The sequence below is a fragment of the Lepus europaeus genome, chromosome 3 (assembly GCF_033115175.1).
Source record: "Lepus europaeus isolate LE1 chromosome 3, mLepTim1.pri, whole genome shotgun sequence".
In the NCBI taxonomy this organism is placed as follows: Eukaryota; Metazoa; Chordata; class Mammalia; order Lagomorpha; family Leporidae; genus Lepus; species Lepus europaeus.
Genome location: NC_084829.1, coordinates 138675022 through 138702173, shown reverse-complemented (window position 1 = coordinate 138702173; position 27152 = coordinate 138675022). Strand labels below are relative to the sequence as shown.

Genomic DNA, 27152 nt, shown 5'->3' with positions numbered 1-27152 from the left:
AAGACACAGTTTGAGCATGTCTGCCGCTACTGTGAAAGGGAGTGCTGGGGATTTCGTTGGTTTTCTTTCTTTAGCATTGTGAACAGCATGGTTAATGAATTTATGTGAACTCAGGGACTGCACTCAGATGTAGTGCTGAAGAAAGCACGCAGGCTTCTCTAGCAGATGGCTGTGACACCGAGGTGTTCCAGGGTCCACTGTAGCTTGCGCTCATGTTGCAAGACCTTTTGTTTCTTGGTAGTTCAGTGATTCAGCCAGTATGTTGCTCTAGGAATCCCAAGGTAAACATACAGAATATGCTCTCTGTCCTTAGATCCTCACAACCCACATTTGTGACTTCTTGTATGTGTTTTAGTAAGAAAAAGCTACTGGTACACGGTGATTCCTGCTTGGGTGAGTACACTCGGTGTTAACGCTCAGCTACATTCAGCTCAAATGATTAAGCCATCTTTGCATGTTAAGCTCTAGGTTCTTTTTGGGAACTATAAGGAAAAAAATGAGTTTATGATTCCTGTGGAATTCACAGCCTAGCAGTAATAACAATATTTAAACACATAGTTATTAGAAGTCCCAGCAGGTTGCAAGTAAGGTACAAGGGCTACACAGAAGACCCTAGTGGATGTGGGTGCCGGAGGGATGCACCAAGCAGGAGAGGAGAGAAAGGAGGGAATGCTGGTGACTGGGCACAGTCAGTCCTGGTAAAGAATCGTAATAATGAAAGATCAGCACCAGGGGGAATGAAGGGACTTCCAAAAGCTTGTGGAAAAATGGAATTAAAAATTTACTTTGATTTAAACATTTTTGAAATGCATACATTGTGCTTTCACAATACACCTATATGCATGAACATTTTGAAGGCTGGCTGTATTTGTCTCTGGGGCAATGAAAGGCAGTTTGGTGGTACAAGACTCCCAGACACGCCTCAGGAGCCCCGAGAGGAACGCCCCTGCCCTTACCTGTTGGGCCATGGCTCGGATGCGCCAGTACTCAGCCTCGGCGCTCGGGGAGGAGGAGGGGGCGGCCACGCGCACCTGGCAGCCTTCCCCACTGAAGCTCTCCGTGCCACTGTGGAAGCAGCCCAGCAGGTCCTGGGGAGAGACAGCACACGTTCACGGCAGGCACCCCGGCCCACGGTGCCCTGCCTTGGCTCTGACACTGTCACTGTGCCAGGACCCACGTTCTGATCGAGCCACTTCGTTCTCAGCCTCTGTGAGACATCCAGGGAGCCAGAGAGGAGGGCCTTGCCCTGGCACTCCACTCCCAGCAATTTACCTTCACAGGTTTGAGGGTGGCGGAGAAGGCATCCTGCAGGGCACAGCAGGCGAGCCGCCACATTTCCTCGGTGAACACGGGGCCAGCTGTCACCAGCACGTACCTGCCAAAAGCACCAAGGAAAAAGGCTAGAATCCTTGCATTTGGTGTTGTCACAAATGTAGGTCATCGGAGACTCACGCATGGGTTTATTCTGTGGTTTCCTTCCAAGTCTGCCTGTGTCTTAACACTCTTGCCACTGCCCATCTAGTATCCGATTATCAAAATGCTATGTCAGCATCCTATTTCCTGAACCACTTTCAGATAGAAACAGTAATGGATCCTCAGTACAGACATGCCAAGGCAGAGACTTAGGCAATGCATATGTGTGTGTGTGTGTGTATTCTGTACTCATTTTTCCATTCTAGCCCCATTTTCCACCACTCCTCTACAAATAATGAACATTCAAAACCAAACCCTTCTTGTTGTCCTTAAGACTCTCAGCTCCATGCATTTGTGCATTCTGTTCTCCTGTGTGGAGTCCTCACCTACCCACCTTGGAGCCTTGTGATCAAGTCTCAGAGGCAGCGCTTGCTAATCGTCTTACTCCCCGGGCCGCCTGTCCTTGCTTGCATTTCGCAGTTTCTCATCACAGTTACCATTTTTCATGAGACCATCCCTCTGTTCTGTCATTTTTGCATAGGCTACAAGCTGTTGTAGGGTGGAGACCCTAGTTTATATTGCTTTCTGTTAACCAGAGTCTTTCTTTTTTTGGAGAGAGAGAATTGATCTTCCACTTGCTGCTTCAGTCCCCAAATGGCTGCAACAGCCTGGGCTGGGCCAGGAGCTTCTTTCGAATCTCCCACATGGATGCAGGGGCCCAAGTACTTGGGCCATCCATCTTCTGCTACTCTCCCAGGTGCATTAGCTGGAGCTGGATAGGAAGTGGAGCAGCCGGGACTCCACGTGGCACTGCAGGCAGAGGCTTAGTCCTCTACTCCACAGCACCAGCCCCTGTATAAAATTTTACACAATATTTGCCAACTGAATTGTATAATGAAGAACCACTGTTAGCACACAGCCATGTTTTACTTATAGAAAACAGTCGAGGGGCAGGCACTGTGGGTTAAGCTGGCTCTTGAGACACATGCATCCCCTAACAGAGTGTCTGGGATTGGGTCCCACCTCTTTCCAGTTCTGCTTCCTACTAATGCACCTGCGAGGCAGCAGATAATGGTCCAAGAGCTTGGACAACCACCACCCATGCAGGAGACCCAGATGGAGTTCTTGGTTCCTATCTTCTTCTTGGCCCAGCCTCAGCTGTTGTGGGCATTTGAGAGGTGAATTAGTGGATGGAAGACCTCTGTCTCTCCTTCTCTCTTTCACAAAGAAAAAGGAATGGAGGAAGGAAGGAAGGAATAGTAAGAAAATAACAATCCAAAGAGGGGGTCACTACCACAGAAGGTAACTTAATTTCATACTTTTCATAATCAAAACCCCAACTTTGTGGAAAACTAGGGAGCCACCTTCTCACCTAATGCAGGAGCAGCCCACTCTGGAGATGGTTTCTGTGGGCTTGGCCACACACGCTACAAGCAACTCAAAGAGGTCCTTCAGCATGGTGTTGATCATGCTCTCGTACCGGATGTCTACGGGAAAAAGTGAAATCAGGGTTTCAGTGAACTCCAGTTTGCCAGGGTAGACTGAAATGTCCATGGTGCAAAAGAGGAAAGTCTGAGTGATTAACAAATGCATAAATGTCTGGGTGAAAGAACAATGAGAAAAATATCAACACCTCCCAGATAACCAGCAAAACCACAACTCTCCTCTTGGATTTGTACCCAATTTCAGTTTGTTCCATCCATCTCTAGATATACCAATGTGGTTTACCTTTATGTATTGAAGTGCATTTTCCAGTTAAATATATATTCCATCTAAACCAAACAATTGAAATTCTTTAAAAATGGGAAAATATACTTCCCCTGCTGCTGATAGCTGAATTAAATTTTTGGAAAAGGAAAAAAAAAAAAAAAACAGTCTTGCTTCAGTCTCCACACTATCCACAGACTAGAGAAAATCAGATTTCCAAAAATCACGTATTCTTCGTCCAATTCAAGGAACACATCTGTTCTTTCCACAAGGTCGTGTGATGTGACAGAATCCTCCAGGGGTCCATGCCATGCAAAGCAATGGTCAGGTCAACACCAAGCCCTTGGGGTACGCGTGTTTCCTTTCTCAGTGTTCGCTATGGCAGGTCAAATTGTCTTTGCACAGCTGAGTAGAAACACAGGTTGTTTGCTTTGTGGCTCTCCCTTGGGGTCCATGTTCTCTTTGGTATGTCTGTCTTCTCCCACAAGGGAACCTTTATTACACTTCTGAGTGTCTTGCCTTCTATTTATAACCCTGATGGCTTCCACATCTTCCCTTCATGAGCAAGGATTTATATTTCACAAGAGAGGCTCCACTGATATTAAAACGGGCAGATTACCGCAGTCTTGAGGTCCCTCTCCATCTGAGGACATCAGTCTGTTATCCGCCCCACACTTCCACAGACATGGAGAAACTTCTCTGCATCACTAGTCAGTGAAGCAACTTCTTGGAAATACTTGAAGGCTTTTCTACAGCCTTGTCTCCTCCACTTAAACTCCTCAGATGAAACAGGACACACCCTTCCCCACTAACAGGCTACAAGGGTATTTCTTCATTTTTCAGTTTGTTGCATCCTTAAACTTGCCTTTCCCCTCTTAATGCATAGACACACTAGACCTGCTTATTAGTTTTTCTAAAAATATAATATTTTAAAATGTTTATTTTTATCTACTTAAGAGGGAGAGCGAGCGACTCATCTTACATTTGCCGGTTCACTCCCCAAATGGCCACAACAGCCAAGGAGGGGTCAGGCTGAAGCCTAGAACACCATTCAGGGTCTCCCACACGGGTGACAGGGACCCAAGCTCTTGAGCCATCATCTGCTGCCTTCAAAGATGCACTCTCAGGCAACTGGATCAGAAGTGGAACAGCCATGTCTCCACCCAGCACTCTGATCTGGGCTGCAGGTGCCTTACATGGCAGCTAACCTGCTGGGCCTCAGCGCCCACCCCACAGATATTAATTTTAACCAGATATTTATTTCGAGTACTTTGGTGATTTCACAGAGGACATACAGGTATCAGTTTTCTCTTTGGTAATATAGTATTAAAAGGCTGGCACTGATAATCATTCCCCGGGCAAAAATCATGCACCGGTGTTTGCCTTAGGCATTTATGAGACACTTTTAGACAAGGCAGCTGCCTTCCAGGAAGACCCACAATAAACCGCACTGGTGCTGTGGCTACCTGAGTGCAGAAAGCTTTGAATGTGTTCCACCACCAGCTCGCAGGACAGACCAATGGCGTGCTTGAAATTAGCAGAGGCCACATCCCAGTAGGAGTGGTCTTTATGGCTACGGCGGAGCCAGAGGGCCATCACAGGAAGGAGGAGGTGGACAACTGCATAGATTCCAAACCCTGGACCTGGAAAAGAGAAGGTGGCATCAGGATCACACCCTCACGTGGCAAGTTCTTGTCATTGCTTGGCAATGCTGGTCTCTCTCGAAGGATCTCCCCATTCTCTGAGCAAGTGCAGGGCAAAAGAATTTACCAGTGACTGGGGAATATCAAGGGCATTTTTCTATTTTGTTTCTGCCTGGTTTTAGTGATGGATTACACTCATATAAAATTTAGGTATTTAATAAAGCTAAAATATCACTAGATCAACTCTGGGCCCCCAGATATAAGCAGATACATTTATGCATATAAGACCAGACCCCTTTAAAATGTAGGAGCATGTGTTTATATAAAAACAGAAATACAGAGCTGTGTTTTTCCAACTTACTTTTATGTAAACGGTGTAATGTAAACTGTGTTCTGTATGTTGGTTAGCAAATTTAGCTGTTCCTCATTTTTACTGTCACATGCTATTTCCATTCTGGGTCACTGCCACAGTGTACTTCTCCATTCTCTGAGGGATAGTTAAGATGTCTGGCATTTTTTGCTTTACAGGCAATGCTATAAGGAAGCTTTGTGCTGCCTTGCAGAAGTGTTGATAGATTTTTAAAAATTTGAATTACAAAAGCAAGTTATCCTCTTTATAATAAACATGGGACTTATGTGAAAATTGAAAGAAGGAAAACCATCACCCAGAGAGATAACCACATTTTGATATATTTCCTTTTGGTGTATTTATAAATATGTAAAAGTTCAGAGTTGTGAGGATTCTCTAGTACCTAAACATTAATATAATCCCTGTATTAGTCACATCATTAAGTATTGTTCACAAATATTAATTTTAGTGTCTGCAGAATATTTATACACTTTACCATAATTTATTTAGCTTGTTCATAAATTTTTTGGTATTTGAGTTGTTTTAGCAAACACATACACATTTTTGTCTCCATCACTGTTAAATTCTTTGGATGACACATGCCTATGAGAGGAATTATTGGGTTAAATGCTCATCACACATTTCGTGGGAATTAATTTGAAAGCAGAAAATGGTACTGACCAGTGAAACATATGTAGAAATAGTGGCAAACAGTTAATTCTATAAAATACCTTCTTCTTCTTCTTTTTAACATGTAGGAGTAGCTCCAGTATCTTTTCCTGAAAATAAACTTTGCTATGGATTTGGAAATAGTATCAATGAGCAAATTTTCATGAAGATGAACACAGACTTCATTCTTGGAATTAATGGTTTCATTTGGGGTTCTGATTCTTTTAGAAAAACTAAAATCTCTATTAACTGTATATGCTAGACTTGTTTAATTCAGAACAAGAAATACATTCCTAAGGGCCATTCTTCCCTTATACAATCAAGGGACCGTGGTAGGTGAGCACCAAATGTCTGTTTCCAAATCTGGTCCTCTTTGACCTTTATCTAAACAGAATGTTGTGTTAACACTGCATGTGTCTGTGAGTGACATGTGAATGGTCGACCTGGTGAGCCCTACAGACAGCTCTGGGGCTGAGAGCATGTACTGCAAGATCTGGCCAAGGAGGAAGGCTGTGATCATGGACATGGCAAAGCCAGCTGGCTCTCTGGGGACACTGATACCATAGCCTTGGCCCAATTAATGTGGGGCTCCCCTGCAATTAGCTAACGACCTGGGAGAAATGTAAATAATACACAGGATATATCTTAAATATCACATATCACAGCCACTTAACAAATACAAGGGTACATCAAAAAGTTGGTGGAAAAATGAAACTAGAAGATAAGTTTATTTTGGTGCACCAAATTTTTGAAACCTATGCAGAGTTTTTCATAGTATGCATTTGTCATGAATTTTAAGATTCTTAAGTGAATTTTCTATTTTTTTTGCACCAAAATAAACACATTTTAATTCCATTTTCTACAAACTTTTTGAAGTATCCGTATATTTATTGAACATCTATTATGTGTAGAGCTTTGTCCCAAGTCTAGCCAAGAGTAAAAACGGGTAGACATCCAACAGAAGTATTTTCCTGGGAAAAGTTATGTAACAAGTGTCCCCCAAAGCAGGCACAGAACTATTTACCAGGTGTTTTGGTGACATCTCTCAACAGCTCGAAGAGTAAATCCAAGGTTGGCGGTTGGTGCTGTCGTGGACAGTTGGACACAGCTGCCGTCAGCTGCTCCAGCAGGATGATCCAGACTTCAATGAGACCTGTTGGCCGCAAAGCACACCTCTATGACATCCAGGTAAACCTAGTGCACAACAGTGGTGCCACCCACTGCATGAGCCCTCCGTGTCTCTGAACGTGGGCAGGGTATGGCTCGGATGTTTTGACAAAGCAATGAAACTGCTCACCTTTCTTCCTTACTCCCCTTTAATAAAATTGTGATTATGGCATGTAAATTCACTACATTGATGGTGCTGTCAGATATCTTGGAAGCTGCTGATAGCAAAAATCATAGAATATTCTTTCCGTTCTATTACCTTAATCTTTTCTTTAAAAAGAAAAAACTTACTGTGGTACATATTTATAACAAATAGCCATTTTATACACACTAAAGGTTTAGTGACGTTGATTACATGCACGATGCTGTGCAAACTATCACTACTGCTTCCAGACCATTTTTATTCCTTCAAACAAAAACTCTGTTAACGGTTTCTAAGGAACTTCCCATTTTTCCCTCACCCCAGCCCCGGGCAAGTTACTGTTAATTTTCAGAAGGGATATTGGCATTGTGGTTATGTTCTGTTATCTTTAAATAACCCATACTGAAACATTTACAGATGTTTCAGATAAATCTATTTTGCTGCAAAACAATTTGAAATCCATGCATAGTTTTTTTTTCAAAATATACATTTTCCTTGAACTTCCTGAATACCCCTCCTGTGTATTTTGTATGTGTCTGGTTTTGTATATCTGAAATTTCCATGGTTGGGCAGGGATTATTTGCCTTTGGAAACAAGAATATCATTTCAGAATATCTCAATGCTGAGAACTGTTTAATTTTTAATACTAACTTAAAGCTCTTGTCCTTTTTTTCTGATCTATGTTTCATACATATTTATAACAAAGTCTCAATGAATTGATAATATGGGAAACTCTAGGTGGGTATGCTTTCTAGAAAAAAGAAATTGGTGACTACTTTGCCCCAGTGGAAAGGGGAACACTCACTGTTACATATACAGCATTTACAACTGTTTAAAAGAACGTATTAGACATAAACAACATTAGCTTCTGCTTATAATTATCTAAGCTGGAGGCTGAAATGCTAAGTAAAAATTACTCTTACCTAATCATTAAAATGATACCTCTGTTAGGCAAAATCTTGCCAGTTTCCATTCCTTTAATTGTTCCCTACAACAGATGTTTATTTTTTCCTATAGTTCTTTCCTGTGACTCATCTGAACTAGTGAGGATTGACTGTTTATATTCTCTATTGAAAACAAAATCTCCCAGCCACCCCCATAAATGAATTTGTAACAGCAAAATATGTTAAAAATTAAAAATGAACTGGAACACATTTAAAAACTTCCCCCTAAAAGTCCTTTGGCAAAATTGATGAATTTGAAACCACCTATGCTCAGAAGTTAGATCTATGGAAGGGTATCATTTAACATTTCCTTTTCTCCTGAGACAGAAGACGCTGGGTATGAGAAGGAGTTAATCCATCTGACAGTTATCTAAAGTACCCAATTAAACTCCGAGCCACACGACATTGCAGGGGAACTAGTTTGAAACAGACTCTCAAATCATTCTTTTCCTGAGCCTTCAGCTTCACCTGTCACAAACTCTGTTCAGTAATGGCTTAATTTCCCCAGTCTCTAACTAAAAAGTCCTGCAGGAATTATTTATGTAATGACTGTGTTTTCTGAAAAGATACTAAGGACAAGTCCAGCCGATTTATGTACCAGTGCCCCAGCGCCATGCATTCCAGTTTGCTGAATTCAGAGAACACACTGAGAGGAATTTGCGAATTTGCACTGTTTTTAGATAGAAGTATCCGAAAAGGACAGATTTGGAGGCACTGACTGTAAAAGGACACGTTTGGAAAGTCATGGCAGCTTTAGGTAAACCTGTTTTGATAAAAAAAAAAAAAAAAAAAAAAAACAAAAAAACACACAACAAAAATGGATGTTCCTTTTTACCAACTATTAGCTACCTACCGTTTAAGCTGGGGGTATGAAAATAGCAAATTTCTTGGTTTAGTTCAATTAACTTACCAGTGTCGTCATCAAAATCAGCCAGGACTGATTCCATTCCATCCTCACTGCTTGCTGACTGCTCCTGGAGTCTTCGTGGCAAGCTAGCGAGTCGCCCACTGAGGAATATTGGCTTCAAGGGCATTTTGTATATTTTGGCCAATAACTAAAAACAAAAACAAAAAAAACCGCAGTTATCTATTGGAGGAAGCTACACTCTGGGTGTTAAAGAACAGTAATATTATACACCAGTAATAACTGAGAGACAGGAAACTAGAAACATTCTGGTGTATACAAGTTTTAAGATTGGTTGGCTGTGATTCGTATTTAAAAGGTAATTTAGAAGAGCCATCTAGCCCACAAGGCAGATGAAATAGCAATCAATGGCAACAGAAAAGTGCGAAATGTTTTGGTATCAAGGTTACATAGGAGCTTTATAGATTTTTATACTTTTTGCCTATGGGATGAAATGTTCCATGGGAATCGTTGAGAAGATGCTAGGCAAATGGGCTACCAGGCCCTGATTTCCCATTCTCCTGATGCAACGCTCCAGAAACAGGGCCACAAGACATTGGGGACATGGAGGCGTTTGTGGGCAGGTGAGAGAGATGAGGATACCAGAAGGAGAGCTTAGCTTGGTGGTTCCGGTGCCTGCATCCCATGTCCAAGTACCTGGGTTTGACACCTGGCTCCTGACTCCAGCTTCCTGTCAGTGACTCTGGGAGGCAGCTGTGATGGCTCAGATAACTGGGCTCCTGCTAGCCAGTGGAGACATGGACTGAGTTCCTGGCTTTAGCACCAGCCCAGCCCCAGTCATTGTGGGAATCTGGGAAGGGAAGCAGTGCATGGGGGCTCTCCTTGCCTCTCAAATTAATTTTTTTTTAAAGGTAGTGCAGAAGAGTGGCTGGGCTCCTTATTTTTCTTCCACAGCTGAAGTCCAGTCCCCCAGAGGTCACTGGCACCGGGCCAAACTCCCAAGCTTCATGAATTAGAAAACCTGCCTGCTTTGGCCACTCTGGACTATGACAGAGACAAAGTTCCTGTCCTTGCGGGGCCTGTGGACCACAATCCCTTCACAAATAACATTTTCAACGTCCATAGGATAGGAAAAACTCAAGAGCTGGTACGAGAAAGAGGGTGCAGGGTGTGTGTGGGACATTAGCAGGGAGCTGCCAAGGAGGTGACACTTCTGATGAGCTGTGGCACATGGGGCCCGTCACATGGAGGTGTGGGGGTGACAGCCCAGGCCGAGGGCGCAGCCCTGGTCCCAGGCAGCTGTGAGCGTGGTGTTTCTGCGAGGCAGGGGGTCCTGTCAGGTGAGGCATGGGGCCACCTGTCCTTTGGATTAACGCCATCATGAGGTAGAGATGGCCCAAAAAGCCCCAAAGAGGCCTGGGGACACAACCTGAGGAGACAGGAGGAAAACTGCTGAGAGGGGTGGTCCCCGACGCCTGGGAGGAAGGGCTGGCAGGGAGGTGGGTGCCCAGATTGTCAGGCATCAGCCACAGGTAAGGATGATGCCCAGGTGGCAGCTCTGATGGGCAGTCCATGGGCTGCCTTTAACCGGGTCTTGTTGGAACACATCCTGCCTCTTTTTTCCAGTATCACATGGCACCCTGGGCATCCCATCTTCCACTTTTCAGTACCTTCATGAAGGCTCCCATGACCTTGTGACCCTTGCCCTGATAGCCCGATGTTGCCAGAGGCTGTGGTAGATCAGGCATCGGTGTGCAAGACGTTTCACAGGTCTCCTTGCCACCCCCCAGCCCGCCCCCCTGTGCCCATTATTTTCTTCCCTTTGTAGAAAGAGCAGGGACAACAGCAGAGACTACAGATCCACGTCTCAATCTCCTCTGAGCCAGAGCTGGAAGCATTGTCTCTTGGGCCTCACCCAAAGGCATCCACACACAGAGGAGGCTTTGAAAAGTTTGTGGGGGACACAAAAATGGAATTCAAAGATAATTTCTATGCAAAAAAAAAAAAAAAAAACCTCCTTACATAAGTTCTTCCTAATTCACATATGCTATGCACTTTGTGAAGTCCCCTGGTGGCCTGGGAACCTCCTGGGGGACTCCACACGGGCCTCTCCCCTACCTGTGAGCAGCGCCTCAGGTAATCGAGGGCGGGCAGGCACAGGTCTGTGGATGTGGCTCCTGCTCCCGGGACACAGTCTCCAATCTCCTTACAGTCCACCTCCCCTGCAGGAGTGCGGGACACAGAAATACAAGATGACCCTTGCAACCGAACAGCCACGTACTCACCTGGCGTTCATTCTCCAAATATTTACTACAATCCAGAGAGAGGGGGAATGAGAAGAAAAGTGGCCCCAAATGGCACAACCCCGAGAAGAGCCCTTTCAGTCCTTGCACCCCTGCCCCATATAGGTATATGTGGCATCTAAGTGGGGCCACCCTGGACATGTTCTTTCGTTGGCTTATACTGTTTTCTAAGTGCCCTTCTCACAAAGCAATGGCCATTCGTTTCTTCTCGTTCTACCCTGGTACTTCCCAGGGCTGGACTGTGTGTGTCTGCACTTAGGCACACTGTCATCCGCTCCCCGGAGCCCCGCTGTTGGTGGCAGAGGAAGATCCCAAAGACAAGCGCTGACCTGGGCTATAGAGAAGTGCTCAGCCTCTCCCTCTCTGTTTGGAAAAGGACCTCATTTACTGTCAGTGCGCACATGGTACTGAGTGCTGACGATACACGAAGGCTCTGGGAAGACTGTAAACATCCGGGGTCTGGGGTCAAAGACTGCTTAATTAACATTGAAATGAATCCTGAGTTTTTAGGTGCACATCTGGAGATGTAACATATCCACAGAAGGATGCCTACATTGTCTACAGGCAAACAATAATGGAGATGTAGGAGTTTTCTTCTCATACCATGAACTGTTTCTATACTTTATAAACTCAGTCCATGGCACTGTAATTGTTTCTGATTGACTAGCATCTCCCCTGTGGGTAGGGAGACATAATTACTAGACATTTGTTAAAATTCAGAGGCAATGAGGAATGTTTTCCCTTTAAAACAACACAAAAAGATAAACATTGTTTATATTTTAGATTGTTGGTGGTGGTTTCTTTTGATAAAAGGTAGACAGTTCACACGTAAGGATTTGCAGATCCTACTGCCTCCCTGACAACTTCTCAACCCTACTGTAAACTTAGCAGGAAAGCTGCAGTTGACAAGTGAGCACGGCTCTGTTCCAAGGAAACTTAATTCATAAAAACTGTCAGTGGGTCACATCTGGCCCGTAAGCCACAGTGTGCCAGTCCTGCTTCACACATACGTATCTTAAAATATAAAAATGCAAGGTCAATGCATGTTGAAACAAGCAGGTGAGAAATCAAAATACATTCATTTCCTATGTTGCTGATTACAGTGAACATTACAAAGTGTGTGTGTGTTTACTGTGGCTGCTGTGTGACTCACTGAAGTCCGTGAGAATGGCGCCTCCCTGGAGCTGAGTGGGACATAGGCAGCAAGGCTATACAGGGGACTCTGACTTTCCCACTGACCCTAAGTCCTGTACACATAATTTCACCTTATAATGCACAGAAAAAACTAGAAACTGTCTTGTCAATATCCTCCATAGGCACACTGGTAATTCTGCATTTTCAGTCCCAGCTTCTTGTTGAGATAAGCTCTTTCATTTCCAGCATGTGGCCAGACATCTCTATCCAAATATTTCACATTAGATCAACGTGTCTAAATGTTCAGAGAATTCCTTACTTCCCTCTTGCTGTAGACTGAATGTTTGTGTTCCCCCTTCCCCAGTTCATGTGTTGAAACCATCCCATATGGGTGCCGGTTCAAGTCCTGGTTGCTCCTCTTCCAATCCAGCTCTCTGCTATGGCCTGAAAAAGCAGTAGAAGATGGCCCAAGTGCTTGGGCCCCTGCACCCACGTGGGAGACCCAGAAGAAGCACCTGGCTCCTGGCTTCAGATCAGCACAGCTCTGGCCATTGCGGCCATTTGGGGAGTGGGCCATCAGATGGAAGACCTTCTGTCTCTCCCTCTCCCTGTAACTTTACCTCTCAAATAAATAAAATATTAAAGAAGAAGCCTAATAAGCAAGGTGATGGTGTGAAAAGGTGAATGAGATCAGTGTCCCCAAGGAGGCCCGAGAGCTGCTCCCCCTCTGCTAGGTGAGCACGCACCAAGAAGGCACCGACTGGGAAGCACACAGAGCCCTCACCAGGTCTGGACTATGCTGGCGCCTCGACCACAGGCTTCCTGGCCACTAGGACGGTGAACATGAAGTTTCGGGGCTGCTGTGGTTAACTTGCCACTTGGGATGACCACATCCCACCTCGGAGTCCTGGGCGTGAGGGCCAGCTCTGCCTCTGATCCAGCTTCCTGCTAGTGTACACCCTGGGAGGCAGCAGATGATGGATCAAGTGGAAGATTCAGATTGAGTTCCTGACTCCTGGTTTAGCCTGGCCCAGCCCCAAGCTGCTATGGACATTTGAGGAGTTAGCTAGTAGATGGAAGATTTCTGTCTCTTTACCATTTTTTTTAAAGATTTTATTTATTTGAGAGGTACAGTTACAGAGAGGCAGAGCAGAGAGAGAGAAAGAGGTCTACCATCCACTGGTGCACGCCCCAGATGGCCGCAATTGCCGGAGCTGTGCCAATTTGAAGCCAGGAGCCAGGAGCTTCTTCCAGGTCTCTCTCTCAGGTGCAGGGACCCAAGGATTTGGGCTATCATCTACTGCTTTCCCAACCCATAGCAGAGAGCTAGATCAGAAGTGGAGCAGTCGGGACGCATATGGGATGCCGGAGCCACAATCTGCTATGCCACAGTGCAGGCCTCCAATTGGCCCTTCAAAGGAATAAACTAAACATTTTCTATTTACCTAGTGTCAGGTATTTTGTTATAGCAGCTGAATGCAGTAAGCTCTCTCCACATCCAGCCTGCTCTCCTTTGGGCTGTCCTAACTCCGGGTAACACTGGTCCTTGCAAGACACTTGGGGGAGCAGGGAATCATCCTCCTACCCCCCTTTCTCAGGATCACATGTGAACAATCCCAAGCTGTGTATATCTCACTTCTGCAATACTGCTGGAGCCAAGTTCACCCTGCCCCAAACTGGTGTTTCTTGTCTGGAGACTGTTGTTCCTACCTACAGGGACACAGGCCCACCAGAATTTAGTTTCTAATACGGTGTGGGATCCCACTACTTTTTAGTTAAAAATCTAGGGTAGGGGATTGGATTAAGATGGTGGAGAAGGGCTGGAACCATGGCTCACTTGGCCAATCCTCCGCCGGTACACTGGGTTCTAGTCCAGACTGGGGCGCCAGATTCTGTCCCGGTTGCCCCTCTTCCAGTCCAGCTCTCTGCTGTGGCCTGGGAGTGCAGTGGAGGATGGCCCAGGTCCTTGGGCCCTGCACCCGTATGGGAGACCAGGAGAAGCACCTGGCTCCTGGCTTTGGATCAACGTGATGCATCGGCCGCAGCGGCCATTGGAGGGTGAACCAACAGAAAAGGAAGACCTTTCTCTCTCTCTCTCTCTCACTGTCTACTCTGCCTGTCAAAGAAAATAAATTAAAAAAAATGGTGGAGAAGGGAGGGAGCTTGCTGCTCCAGTCCAAGAGAAGATAGTTTAAAAAAAGTGGAGAGTGCAGTCTCAGAGAAGAGTTAGGGAAGAAACAGCAGAGGAAACTCTAAGTTGGAGGAACACAGTGGACCTACGTGGAATGTGAAGATGCACACAACTTAGGACCCCACCAGCCAAGAACCTCCACAGCAGCGTTGGAGAGCAAGGTGAGACCAGACTGCAGTAGCCCAAGTCACTGGTGAAAAAGCTGCAGGAAGAGCACAGAGGGAATCCAGACTAGAAGAGAACAAAGGTGGGGGCATGTTTTCTCTCTCCCCAGTCATCCTGCAAAGATGTCCTGTAACAAGCTGACAGAGAGCAGGTGCCATTTTGGAGATACGTAACAGCTGCGCTAGCTCATGTGTGCACCCAGCAACTAGCCAAGTGGAGAATCCAGAGCCTGGTGGGGAGACTAGACAGGGGAATGGGTGCTCATGACTGTGGGAGGCTTATGTGCTGGGACTGTGAAAACACTGAGGCCGCATAGGAAGAATCAGTGTGTGGCTGGGACTTTGGGCAGTCACTGTGGGATGCTCCACACAATCAGGGCCCCCTGGTTAACTGGTGAGAGACATTGCTGGGGAATCTGAGCTTACACTGAGGACTGCACAGATCCTTTGTGTGGTCCTTGTCACAGAGCAGATGAATAATACACTCACTGTGGCTAAGGCCCAGGACTAATCTCCTTCGAGGAGAGCAGCTAGCTTAGTCTATGCCAACAGACAAGAAAGCCTGGAGCAGTGAAGGGAGCTCCCTGGCCACTCCCACCACACACCTCTAATTATTCCCTGAAAACAGACACTCCACTAGTGTGACCACAGTCCAAATATAAAAGCCACCACAGTGAAAAATCAAAGATGAAACCAACGACTATCCCCATAAATGCTGAATAACAAATACACCAATCCAAGGAACAAGAACAAGATAATAGCCGGCGCCGTGGCTCAATAGGCTAATCCTCCACCTTGTGGCGCCAGCACACTGGGTTCTAGTCCTGGTCGGGGCGCCGGATTCTGTTCCGATCGCCCCTCTTCCAGGCCAGCTCTATGCCATGGCCCGGGAGTGCAGTGGAGGATGGCCCAAGTCTTTGGGCCCTGCACCCCATGGGAGACCAGGAGAAGCACCTGGCTCCTGGCTTCAGATCAGCGTGGTGCGCTGGCCACGGCGGCCATTGGAGGGTGAACTGATGGCAAAAGGAAGACCTTTCTCTCTGTCTCTCTCTCTCACTGTCCACTCTGCCTGTCAAAAAAAAAAAAAAAAAAGAACAAGATAACACGACAACCCCAAAATAACACTACACATCAATACTAGATTGTAAAGATGATGAGATTGAGGAAATGCCAGAAATAGAATTTAAAAAAATTGATCATAGGATTACTTAGAAGTAATCAGAAGCAGCTGCATGAACTAATTAAATCCATAAATGACATGAAAGAAAATCTCTCCCATGAAATTGAGATCTTAAAGAGAAATCAAAATGAAATCTTGGAAATAAAGACTTCACTAGAACAAATACAGTGGAGAGCCTTAACAACAGAATTGGTGAAGGAGAAGAAAAAATATTTGACTCAGAATACAAAGCACAGGAAATTATACAGTCAGACCAAACACAAGAAGAAGAAATTAGAAAACAAGGCCGGCGCCGCAGCTCACTAGGCTAATCCTCCGCCTTGCAGCACCGGCACACTGGGTTCTAGTCCCGGTCGGGGCGCCAGATTCTGTCCCAGTTGCTCCCCTTCCAGGCCAGCTCTCTGCTGTGGCCCGGGAGTACAGTGGAGGATGGCCCAAGTGCTTGGGCCCTGCACCCCATGGGAGACCAGGAGAAGCACCTGGCTCCTGCCATCGGATCAGCACGGTGTGCCAGCCGCAGCGCGCCAGCCGTGGCGGCCATTGGAGGGTGAACCAATGGCAAAGGAAGACCTTTCTGTCTCTCTCTCACTGTCCACTCTGCCTGTCAAAAAATAAAAAAAATAAAAAAATAAAAAAAAATATATTAGAAAACTAAAAAACACTGTTGGGAATCTACAGGATACTATCAAACAACTCAACATACAGGTTCGAGGAGTTACTGAAAGTATGGGATGACAAAAAGGACTAGAAGGCCTTTTTAGTGAAATAATAACAGGAATATATAGGAAGAAACAAGATACCTGTTTGTGTGTCTCTACTATGCTACCTATTCTATTTGATACTATACCATTTTACACTCTTTGCTGCTGTAACATATCCCTTGAGGACAAGGAAAACTCTTATCTGATACAGAGGGAGATGAGAGAGTGGAAGTTTTCCACAACATCAGAAGCAAGGACAGCTTGGCACAATATAGGGAGAACATAGTATATACAGGGTTTGGTACTGATGCAGTTTTAGGCTTCCTCTGGGGGTCCTGGAATACAGCCTGTGGATAGGGGCGACAACTGACCCCTGTATATCAGAATGGAATGGGAATGGCGCTCTGGTAACGAGGTTGTCTAAGATCAGAGTGTGGCCTCCAGGCTCCATCCTGAGACGTATTTTGTTTCTGCTCCAAAAACAAGGGCAACGTCAGTGATTACACAGCGTCTTCGTGTCTTTTTTCTTCCTTTGAAAACCAATGATCTGTTATTTAGTGACAATATAAAAGAATAATATCAACCTTACCTTTCCCCTGTTTCCAAGGTTCTCAGGCTCTGGGTCTAAGAGCACTTGACTGCAAAACTCCCCAAACCCTGGGGCTGGTGCTGTGGCATAGCATGTAAGGCTGCTGCCTGTGGTGCCGGCATCCCATACGGGTGCCCATTCGAGTCCTGGCTGTTCCACGTCCAAGCCAGCTCCCTGCTAATGTGTCTGGAAAATCAGTAGAAGATAGCCCAAGTCCTTAGACCCCTGCACCCACTTGGGAGACCTGGAAGAAGCTCCTGGCTCCTGGCTTTGGATCAACCCAGCTCCGGATGTTGGAGCCATCTGGGGAGTGAAACAGTGAATGGAAGATCTCTCTTTCTCTCATACACTCTCTAACTCTGCCTTTCAAATAAATCTTAAAAAACAAACAAACAAAAGAACCTCCCCATGCCCTTAAGTTTCTGCTCAACATTTGGTTTAACTGATTTTTTTCCTCTTGTTTCACCACAGATAAATCCATGCTGTCTAAAAACCTGCTACAGCAGGTCGTGTTTTCTAGGAAGACCCTACTTTGTAAAACTGCTCCTAAATTAAGTATAAAATCAGCTAGAGCTATCCTGAAATACACAAGGCCTCAAAGAAGAGAGACTTCTATACTTCCAAAATAAACCATCATGTATTTTATAATAAAAAAGGCAGGGGCGGGGTGGGGGTGGGGGCGGGACACACTCTTGATTTTTGTGCAAGGGCTGCAAAGTCAAGGTCAGGTGGCTAACTGTGGGATACTGAAGATGTCCTACGTGCAATTATTAAAGACAGTATGGAATATTTTAAGATGAAAAAGGAAGTCAGTAAAGGAATATACAGAAAATATGCTACATACAAGATGTCCTATGCATGCAATGAAAACTACTAACCCTGAACAAAACCCACACTGCTCTCACTGTAGCATTCTGTCTTGGAGTATATGGCTCAACACCATTTACTCACATCCCAGGATGCTGCTTGCTGCAAGGGGTCAGAAGGCCGTGTCTCCATGGCCTCTGCTTTAGATACGGTTCGAATGTGCCCAGGGGTTCACCTGCTAGAAGCTTGCTTGGTCCCCAGTGTGTCCATGCTGACGAGAGTCATGACACCTACTGCAAGGTAATCAGGTCACAGGAAGTGCTGCTCCCAGAAGGGTTACATTGTTCACACAGTTCCCTCCCCACCCCAGACTTCCTGTCTGGCCATGTACTCTCTCCCGCTCACATACACTTCGCTGTGATGCCATCCACTGCGATGTGACTCGGCCTTGTGGGCCCTCACCAGAGCTGGCGTCATGCTGTTTGGACTTAGAGTCCCCCAAACCATAAGCCAAATAAATCTCTTTTCTTTAGGAAATGGCTGGACTCAGGGATTTTGATCCTGCAGTGTGATGCACAGCCTCCCACACAAAGCCATCCTGGGCAGGTTTACCAGCTGTCATAGGGTGTGACAGAAGAATTCCACATACCCAGTCCTTTGACAAACTTCATAAGGCACATGATGTAACTGGTGGCTGCATTAGCAAAGACCTGGATGTTGTCAGTGTTGAGAAATGCTTCAAAGACGTCAAATACTGGAGCTTGACCTTTGCCTGAGGGAGGAAGAATATTAAGAAAGGTTGGTTTACTCCCTGGGTTGCCCATACCCTCAGCATCTTCCAAGGGGTCTTAGGAAAGATCTATTGGAGAAATTGACTGGATGTCAGACTCCAATGCTATCCTCAGTATTGCCTGCAGGGGGAGCTGCAGGAAGGCTACAAAGCAAGGTCTTGGGCAAAACTGCTGGAATCCAGAGCTGAAGCAATGGGTGAAGTCCCAGGGACAGAAACATCTACAGGCAAAGGAAAGGACCATCTGGATATCCCTTTGATGGCATTTACAAATGTATCCCTACCTGTGCAGAAACAGCTCATGTGGGTGGTTGGAGACTGAAAGGTTGGCCCTAAACTGGCAGCCAGCAGCTGGCTTGCAGGCTATTCCCCTGTAACAGTTAACTGGTAAGGGTGGGTCCTTATGCCTAGCCTGTTTGTGCAAACAATCTGGTTTAACACCTGCTTTCCTTTGTGTGGAATCTTGGAATGTGCCAGGCAGAGGGTATCTCTTTGGCCACTCCCCAGCTGGGTCTCTAACAGAATTTCTTGGGCTGAAAGATCCCATATGTGAAGTGTTTTTGCCACTGGGCAAAGACTGTGTTCACAGAAGGACCAGAGTGGGTGGAAGTCCACGTGTAGACTGCCCAGTGCTGTGCCTTTTCCTCTTAGTCTACTTTGCTATGCTAACTCTGAGCCAAGTGGTAAATCAGTTGAATAACCACATGCTGAGTCTCTTGACTCCTTCTGGTGGGTTTCTGAATGCAGGGTGCCCTTGAAGACCCCTGGTACAACCGCCCTGGATGTCCATTCTTTCCCAGCCAGAACCTACCTTCTTAATTCCAATTCCCTTGTTCCAAGATACTTTCCTGCTTCTTACTACTGAGTGGCTAACATTTTTCTTTGGGGCATTCGGAATGAACTCAACATAGCAGTGTACAGTGGAACAATGGAAGTCTCTTAGCCTTTTTCTCCAACCAACGAGCATGAGATCCCTGGCAGGACTCAGAACCCTGTGACCCCACAACATTTTCTACATAGGAAACACGCTGGATGTCAGCTGTCTTTAATAACATGAAACACGACACAGAGAACCAAAGCTCTGTAGCAAGAATCACCCGTCCATTCTTACCCATGGAGTAGTCGCCAACCAGGTACTCCTTCACCTCAGACTTGTTCCCGCTGTGCACTGTCTCCAGAGCGCTGAACAAGGGCCTCCAGCCCGACTGGATGTGTGTGGAGCATACTTCCACCAGCTCACCAATGGATGTGACCACCTGGCAGAGGCAAAGGGCATGGCGGCACTTCAGTGAACAGTTTCCGGGGTGGGTGGTGTACTTCTCTGCCTCCTACATCTAGATGAGTTTTAGTGAAAAAGAAAAACTGGAATCCGGACAGACTCACTTACAAATCTTCTAAATAAGCAACCATGCAGCATGAACTTGCTTTTCACCAATGACTACTATTACAGTGCAAACATTCACACACTCGTTAAAGCCATTTGTTGAGTATTTCACTGTTTTTGAAAAACTAAGCTTGTGCCTTCATTATTGTCTTTTTAAAAATTAAATTTATTTATTGGAGGGAGGGAGAAATAGAACAAGTGCACTCCTGCCCCCTAAATGCCCATCAACCTCTAAATGCCCATAATGGCCCCAGACCGGGGCAGAAGCTAGGAGGCAGGTCTCCCTGCTGTGTGGGTGGTAGGGCTATAACTACTTGAGCCATCACTGCTGCCTTCAAAGGTGTACATTAGCAGGAAGCTGGACTCAGGAGCAGAAGCAGGCGCTCTGCTATGGGATGTGGGTATCTCCCATCTACTATGCCAAAGATGTGCCCCTCATCATTGTCTTCTTATGATTGTGTTCTTTATGTATTCTAGATTCAAAACCTTCTTGAGATTAAATGGTTTAAAATTTTTTCCATTATTTATTTATTTGAAAGGCAGAGTTACAGAGGGAAAGGAAGGGGGGAAGAAAGGAAGAGAGAGAGATTGGGAGGGTAGGTGAAGGAAAGAGAAAGAAAAGAAAAACTGCCAGCCCAGAATATTATATCCTGCAAAGCTCTCATTTGTGAATGAAAGTGAAATAAAGAATTTTCTCTCTTAGTACCTGGGCTATGTCTCGCCATTCCCTTCTAGCCTGTAGGGTTTCTGGTAAGTCTGCTGTGAGTCTAATTGGAGATCCTCTGAGAGTAATCTGACGTTTCTCTCTTCCACATTTTAGAATCTTTTCTTTGTGTTTCACTGTGGTGAGTTTGATTACAACGTGTCGTGGTGAGGATCTTTTTTGGTCATGTTTATTAGGGGTTCTATGAGCTTCCTGTACTAGGATGTCTCTGTCCTTCTCCAAACCCGGGAAGTTCTCTGCTAATATCTCACTAAAAAGGCCTTCTAATCCTTTCTCCCTCTCCATGCCTTTAGGAACTCCTAGAACTCGAATGTTGTTTTTTTTTTTAATAGTATCCTGTAGATTCCCAACAATATTTTTTAGATTTCTAATTTCCTCTTCTTTTCTTTGGCTTGACTGTATACTTTCCTGTGCTCTGTCTTCTAAGTCCGATCTTCTCTCTTCTGTTTCACTGTTTTTAAGGCTCTCTAATGTGTTTTTCATTTGATCTATTGAATTCTTCATTTCACTTTGATTTTTCTCTTCACTATCACACTTTCCTCTTCTACTATTTTCTTATATTTTGAATTTAATTCCACTATGCAGGAAAAGATAGTGTCTATGATTTCAATTCTATTAAGTTTATTGAGACTTTTGTGGTTTAGTCTATCACGTGTCATGGAGAGTGTTCCATACATATTTGAAGAGTGTCTTTTTTTGTTGAACAGTGTTCCAGATGTTTGTTAGGTCAGGCTGGTTGACAGTGTTATTCATCTTCTATATCCTTGATGTCTAGTTGTCCTACCAACGACTGAGAGGAGTGTGGTAATGTCCCACTGTAACTCGTTTTTGATGGTAACACATATCCATTTAATGATTGTGCACAGTTCAGTGGCATTAAGTACATTCATTTTGTTGTGCAACTATCACCACTACCCACCTGCAGAATATTTTTATCTCTCTAAATTGCAACTCTGTAGACACTGAACAGTAGTGGTATTCCCTGGCACTGTGATTATTACAGTCTATATCCTTTTTAAAAAAGATTTTATGTGAAAGGCAGTTACTGAGAGGGAGACACACACACAGAGGGATCTTTCATCCACTAGTTTACTACTCAAATGGCCACAACATCAAGGGATGGGCAGGCCAAAGCCAGGAGCTTCTTTTGGGTCTCCTGGATGAATGCAGGGGCTCAAACACTTGGCTAATCTGCTGCTTTCCCAGGGAGCTGGATTGGAAGTGGAGCAGCTGGGACTCAAACCTGCGCCCACGTGGGATGCTGGCATTGGCTGTACCTGTTATGCTACACACCCAGTTATCTCCTTTCAATTCTTTTTTTGCTTTGTGTATTTTTTAAGAAATGTGTTGTTCAGCACACAACTTTTAGTTGATCTGTTTTCCTCTGATGTTGATCCTTTCATAACTGTATGTTTGTAGTAATATTTTTAATTAATGTCTCTTTTTGCTTGGCCTTAGTAGAGTAACCTAAAGTCGCTTGTGGTTACTGTGCATGGCTTACCATTTTTTTATTTTCTTTTTTTAAATTTATTTGACAGGTAGAGTTATAGACAGAGAGACAGAAAGGTCTTCTTTCCGTTGGTTCATTCCCCAAATGGCTGCTACGGCCAGCGCTATGCTGATCCAAAGCCAGGAGCCAGGTGCTTCCTCCTGGTCTCCCATGCAGGTGCAGGAGCCCAACCACTTGGGCCACCCTCCACTGCCTTCTCGGGCCACAGCAGAGAGCTGGACTAGAAGAGGAGCAACTGGGACTAGAACCCGACGCCCATATGGGATGCCGGCACCACAGGCGGAGGATTAACCAAGTGAGCCATGGCGCCAGCCCCGTTACCATTTTCAATCCTTTTATTTTCAATCAATTTGCACCCTTTTATCTGAAATCTGTCTCTTTATAAACTATATATTTTTAGTATCTTGTTGTTTTACCCAGCCTTACAATTTCTACCTTTTGATTGAAATTTAGTCAATTCATATTTAAAGTATCTTCATCAGGGCCAGCGCTGAGGCATAGTGGGTAAAGCCGCCGCCTGCAGTGCCAGCATCCCATATGGGTGCTGCTCCACTTCCAATCCAGCTCTCTGCTATGGCCTGGGAAAGCAGTAGAAGATGGCCCAAGACCTTGAGCCCCTGCACCTGTGTGGGAGACCTGGAGGAAGTTCCTGGCTCCTGGCTCCGAATTGGCGCAGCTCTGGCCATCACAGCCAATTTGGGAGTGAACCAATGGATGGAAGACCTCTTTCTCTCTCTCTGCCTCTCCTCCTCTCTGTGTAACTCTAACTTTCAAATAAATAAATAAATCTTTTAAAAAGTATCATGTATAAAATTTACCCATTTAAAGTATATAAAGTTTCTTTTTAATTCATATTCAGAGTTGTGCAACCATTGCCACCATCCAATTTTAGAATTTTTTCATTAATCTCAAAGAACCCTATGCTTTATAGCAATCATTTCTCCCTCTACCTCTCTCCCATCAGTCGAAGGCACCCACTAATCTTTTTGTCTCTACAGATTTTTCTGTTCTGGGAATTTCATATAGGTTTTTCTGTTCTTTCTATGAAATGGCACATTTTCAGGGTTCATTCATGTGTAACTTGTAATTGCTGAATAACATTCCATTGTACAGATATTCTGAATGTCATGTATCCACATATCAGCTGATGGCATTTGAGGGTGTTTCCAACCTTTTGCCCTCCATAAATAACATTGCTATGAACATTTGGGCAGAAGATTTCTATGGATATTTGTTTTCATTTCTCTTGTGTCCACACCTTTTGGGGGACTGCCAGATTGCTTCCCAAGGTAGCCACATATTTGACCTTCCTGTCAGCAGGGTGAGGGTTACGATGTCTCTACTTCTTCCCCAACATGTGCTAGTACCTTTCTCTTCCATTGCAGTGATCCTAGTGAGTGTGAGGTGATACCTTATTGTGGACTTGATTTACAATCACTTTAAGTAATAATAACTAATGATGTTGAGCATCTCGATCAAAGCATATTAATGCTATTGTTGACATGGTTCTATTTACACCTGCCATTTTGCTATTTGTTTGCCAGATACACATAATGTGATTCTGTTACCTTGTTTGTCCTTTCTTATCTTTTAGCATATCACTTTAAACTTTATTTATTGTGTTACTCTCTTGGGGTTGCTCTTGCTAGGAATTATAATACCCATCTCAAGTTTACACATTATACCTCACGTTAACACTGACTTAACTTCAGCAAAATATAGGAAACTTGTTCCACTTCCTCTCCCTCATTCTTACTTGTGATATTTCCATCCATTTAATAAATCCAACAATACCATATGAGTTATTGCTTTGAACATATTTTTAAAATAAATAGAAAAATGCAGTCTTTTGCATTAACTGACACATGTGCCATTTCTTCCTGTGGAACAGACTAACCATCCTGTGTGATTTCTGCTCAGCTGGAATGAACTCCTTTAGTTTTTCATGTGTAGGAAAGTCTGCTGGCAAGAAATTCTCTCACGATTTGCTTATCTGAGAATGCTTTTTGTTGGTCTTCACTTCTGAAAGGTAATTTCTCTAGAATTATTGACAGTTTCTGTCAGCACTTTAAATGTCATTGCATCACTGTCAGCCTTCATTCTCTGTAGAACTGAGACACTAATCCTGGTGCTGTTCTTCAGCAGTAATTAACTGTCCTCTTACTGCTTTCAAAGTTTTCTCATTGTGGACAGTTTGAGCATAACATGTCTACTGTGGATATCTTTGTGTTGATCCTAATTGGAATTACATTATTTCTCAGAATACAGTTTCCCACTCATTTTTCTCCTCTGTGTCTGAACTCTCATCATGTTTATGCTGGTATACTTGGGCCTTTACAGCTTGCTTTCTTTTTGGTCAATCTTATTTCTCTGATCTTCAGAATGAATGATTTATATTAATCTATTCTGTTAATTTTGGAAAAGATTCGTTTTATTTACTTGAAAGAATGACAGAGAGAGGCGGAGAGCAAAGGGGAGTAGGGAGGGAGAGGAGGAGGGGGAGAGGGGAGGGAGAGAGAAAAAAGTTTTCTATCTGCTACTTTACTCCCCAAATGGCTGCAATGGCCAGGGTGTGTTCAAGCCAAAGCCAGAGGCCTGGCACTGACTCTAGGTCTCCCATGTGGGTAGCAGTGGCCCAAGTACTTGGGCCTTCTTCCATTGCTTTTCCAGGTGCATTGGCAGGGAACTGGATCAGAAGCAGAGCAGCTGTGTTTTGAACTATTTCACAATACTGGATGCAGGCATTGTAGGTAGCAGGTTAACTTGCTGTGCCATGATGCCAGCCCCTAACCTAGGTTTCTTCAGTTGACTAATTCTGTCACCTCAAATCTTTCTGAGAAGCTCAGCTAGCTATTTTTTCATTTCGGTTATTGTCCTTTTTATTTCTAGAATTTGAAATTTATTTTTATTTTTGACAGGCAGAGTGGATAGTGAGAGAGAGAGAAAGGTCTTCCTTTTTGCCGTTGGTTCACCCTCCAATGGCCACTGCGGCCGGCGCATTGTGCTGATCCGAAGCCAGGAGCCAGGTGCTTCTCCTGGTCTCCCATGGGGTGCAGGGCCCAAGCACTTGGGCCATCCTCCACTGCCTTCCCGGGCCATAGCAGAGAGCTGGCCTGGAAGAGGGGAAACCGGGACAGAATCCAGCACCCTGACCGGGACTAGAACCCGGTGTGCCGGCGCCACAAGGCGGAGGATTAGCCTGTTAAGCCATGGTGCCGGCCTAGAATTTGAATTTTCATAGTTTCAATTTCCCTATTTAGATTCCCTACTTTGGAGTCCTTTAATTTTTTGAGAATATTTATAATAGCTTCTTTTGAGACTCTTCTCCCACGTCTAAAACCTAGGATCACTCTAAGTCAGATTCTATTTACTGTTTTACCCCGAGTACGCATCACTTCCTTATTTCTTTCCATTCCTCATCATTCGTTTCCTGAAAACTACTCAGTTTGGATAACGTATTAAACAATGATGAATTCTCATTTGTTTTTCTTAAGTTTTTAAAGCTAAGTTATGGGGGTTGGTGTTGTGGCATAGTGGGTAAAGCAACTGCCTGCAATGCTGGCATCCCATATGGGTGCTCGTTCAAGTCTCGCCTGTTCCACTTCTGATACAGCTCCCTTCTAATGGCCTAGGAAGGCAGTAGAGGATGGCCCGAGTGCTTGGGCCACTGCTACCCATGTGGGAGATCCAGAGGAAGCTCCTGGCTTCAGCCTGGCTCAGCCCTGGCCCATTGCAGCCATTTGGGGAGTGAACCAGTGGATGGAAGATCTGTCTGTCTCTCCCTCTCCCTCTATAATTCTGCCAAATATATAAATAAATGTTAAAAGGAAAACTAAGTTACTTGGAATTATAGACTGGAATCTGTTTCTTCCCATGGTATGAGGTGATGATGATGTCTTTAATTTTTATTATTTTTTTGCCTGAATTCCTAGTGTTCATACCCTTGCCTGCAGATCTTAGTGGTCAGCAGATGATATTGGGAGAGATCGTGTTCAAACATTTGGAGTATTTCAGGATTCCATCCTCTGTCAACCAATCTGTGTGTGTTTAGTTCGGGGAGAATTTTCAAAGTTCAGCAAGTTCTTTTTTTTTTTTTTTTAATTTATTTATTTGAAGGGCAGAGTTAAAGAGAAAGGGAGAGACAGAGAGAGAGAGAGAGAGAGAGATCATCCACCTGCTAGTTCACTCCCCAAACTGCTGCTACAGTAAGGGCTGGGCCTGACTGTAGTCATATGGGGTCCAGCATTGCAGGCAGCAGCTTCACCCACTATACCACAATGCCCGCCCCTCCACTGGTTCTTAAGTCTCCCTTATCTTTTATGGGATGTGTAAAATGTAACTTGAACATGTCCCATGTTTCAGTTAGGCAAGGGTGAAGAACTAGCTTAGTTAGTTCTTCTATAAATCATTGGTCTTCAGGATCTTATGTTATACTTCTTACTGGGCTGTCACTCACTGCAAACTTAGGCTAGCAGAGTTGAAGGATTGCCCTGCTCATTTCCTAACGAATTCACCAGGTTCAGTTGACAAAGCAATGATCTTTTATCCTTCTTCTGCAAGTCGAGTCTTTTCTTATAATAGAAAAGCTGATTTTTCCAAGTCAGCCCCACAATGGTCAAACAGAGCTTTGGGAATAAAGGTGATGAGTGCAGTTTCTGGCCCCAAAGGTCACAGACTCCGCACTACCCTTAGCAGAAGTTCTAGCAAGAAATATTTTAAAGAATAAATGTTACTCAATTTATGCTCTGTCCTTGTTCAGTGTCTAGAACACTTCAG

General features: G+C 44.6%; 1 protein-coding gene across 1 annotated transcript in view; it reads right to left on the bottom strand.

Annotated features, from left to right (window-relative positions):
- Positions 1–27152, bottom strand: part of ARFGEF3 (ARFGEF family member 3) — a 183321-nt gene that overhangs the window by 18860 nt on the left and 137309 nt on the right. Inside the window, exons 23-31 of the mRNA XM_062186827.1 lie at positions 19870–20014; positions 18618–18740; positions 11018–11121; positions 8945–9089; positions 6806–6934; positions 4587–4763; positions 2786–2900; positions 1273–1375; positions 957–1088 (exon numbers count right to left, since the gene is read on the bottom strand). Of these exons, the coding sequence (XP_062042811.1) occupies positions 957–1088; positions 1273–1375; positions 2786–2900; positions 4587–4763; positions 6806–6934; positions 8945–9089; positions 11018–11121; positions 18618–18740; positions 19870–20014 (1173 nt within the window). The remainder of the gene's footprint in view (positions 1–956; positions 1089–1272; positions 1376–2785; positions 2901–4586; positions 4764–6805; positions 6935–8944; positions 9090–11017; positions 11122–18617; positions 18741–19869; positions 20015–27152) is intronic.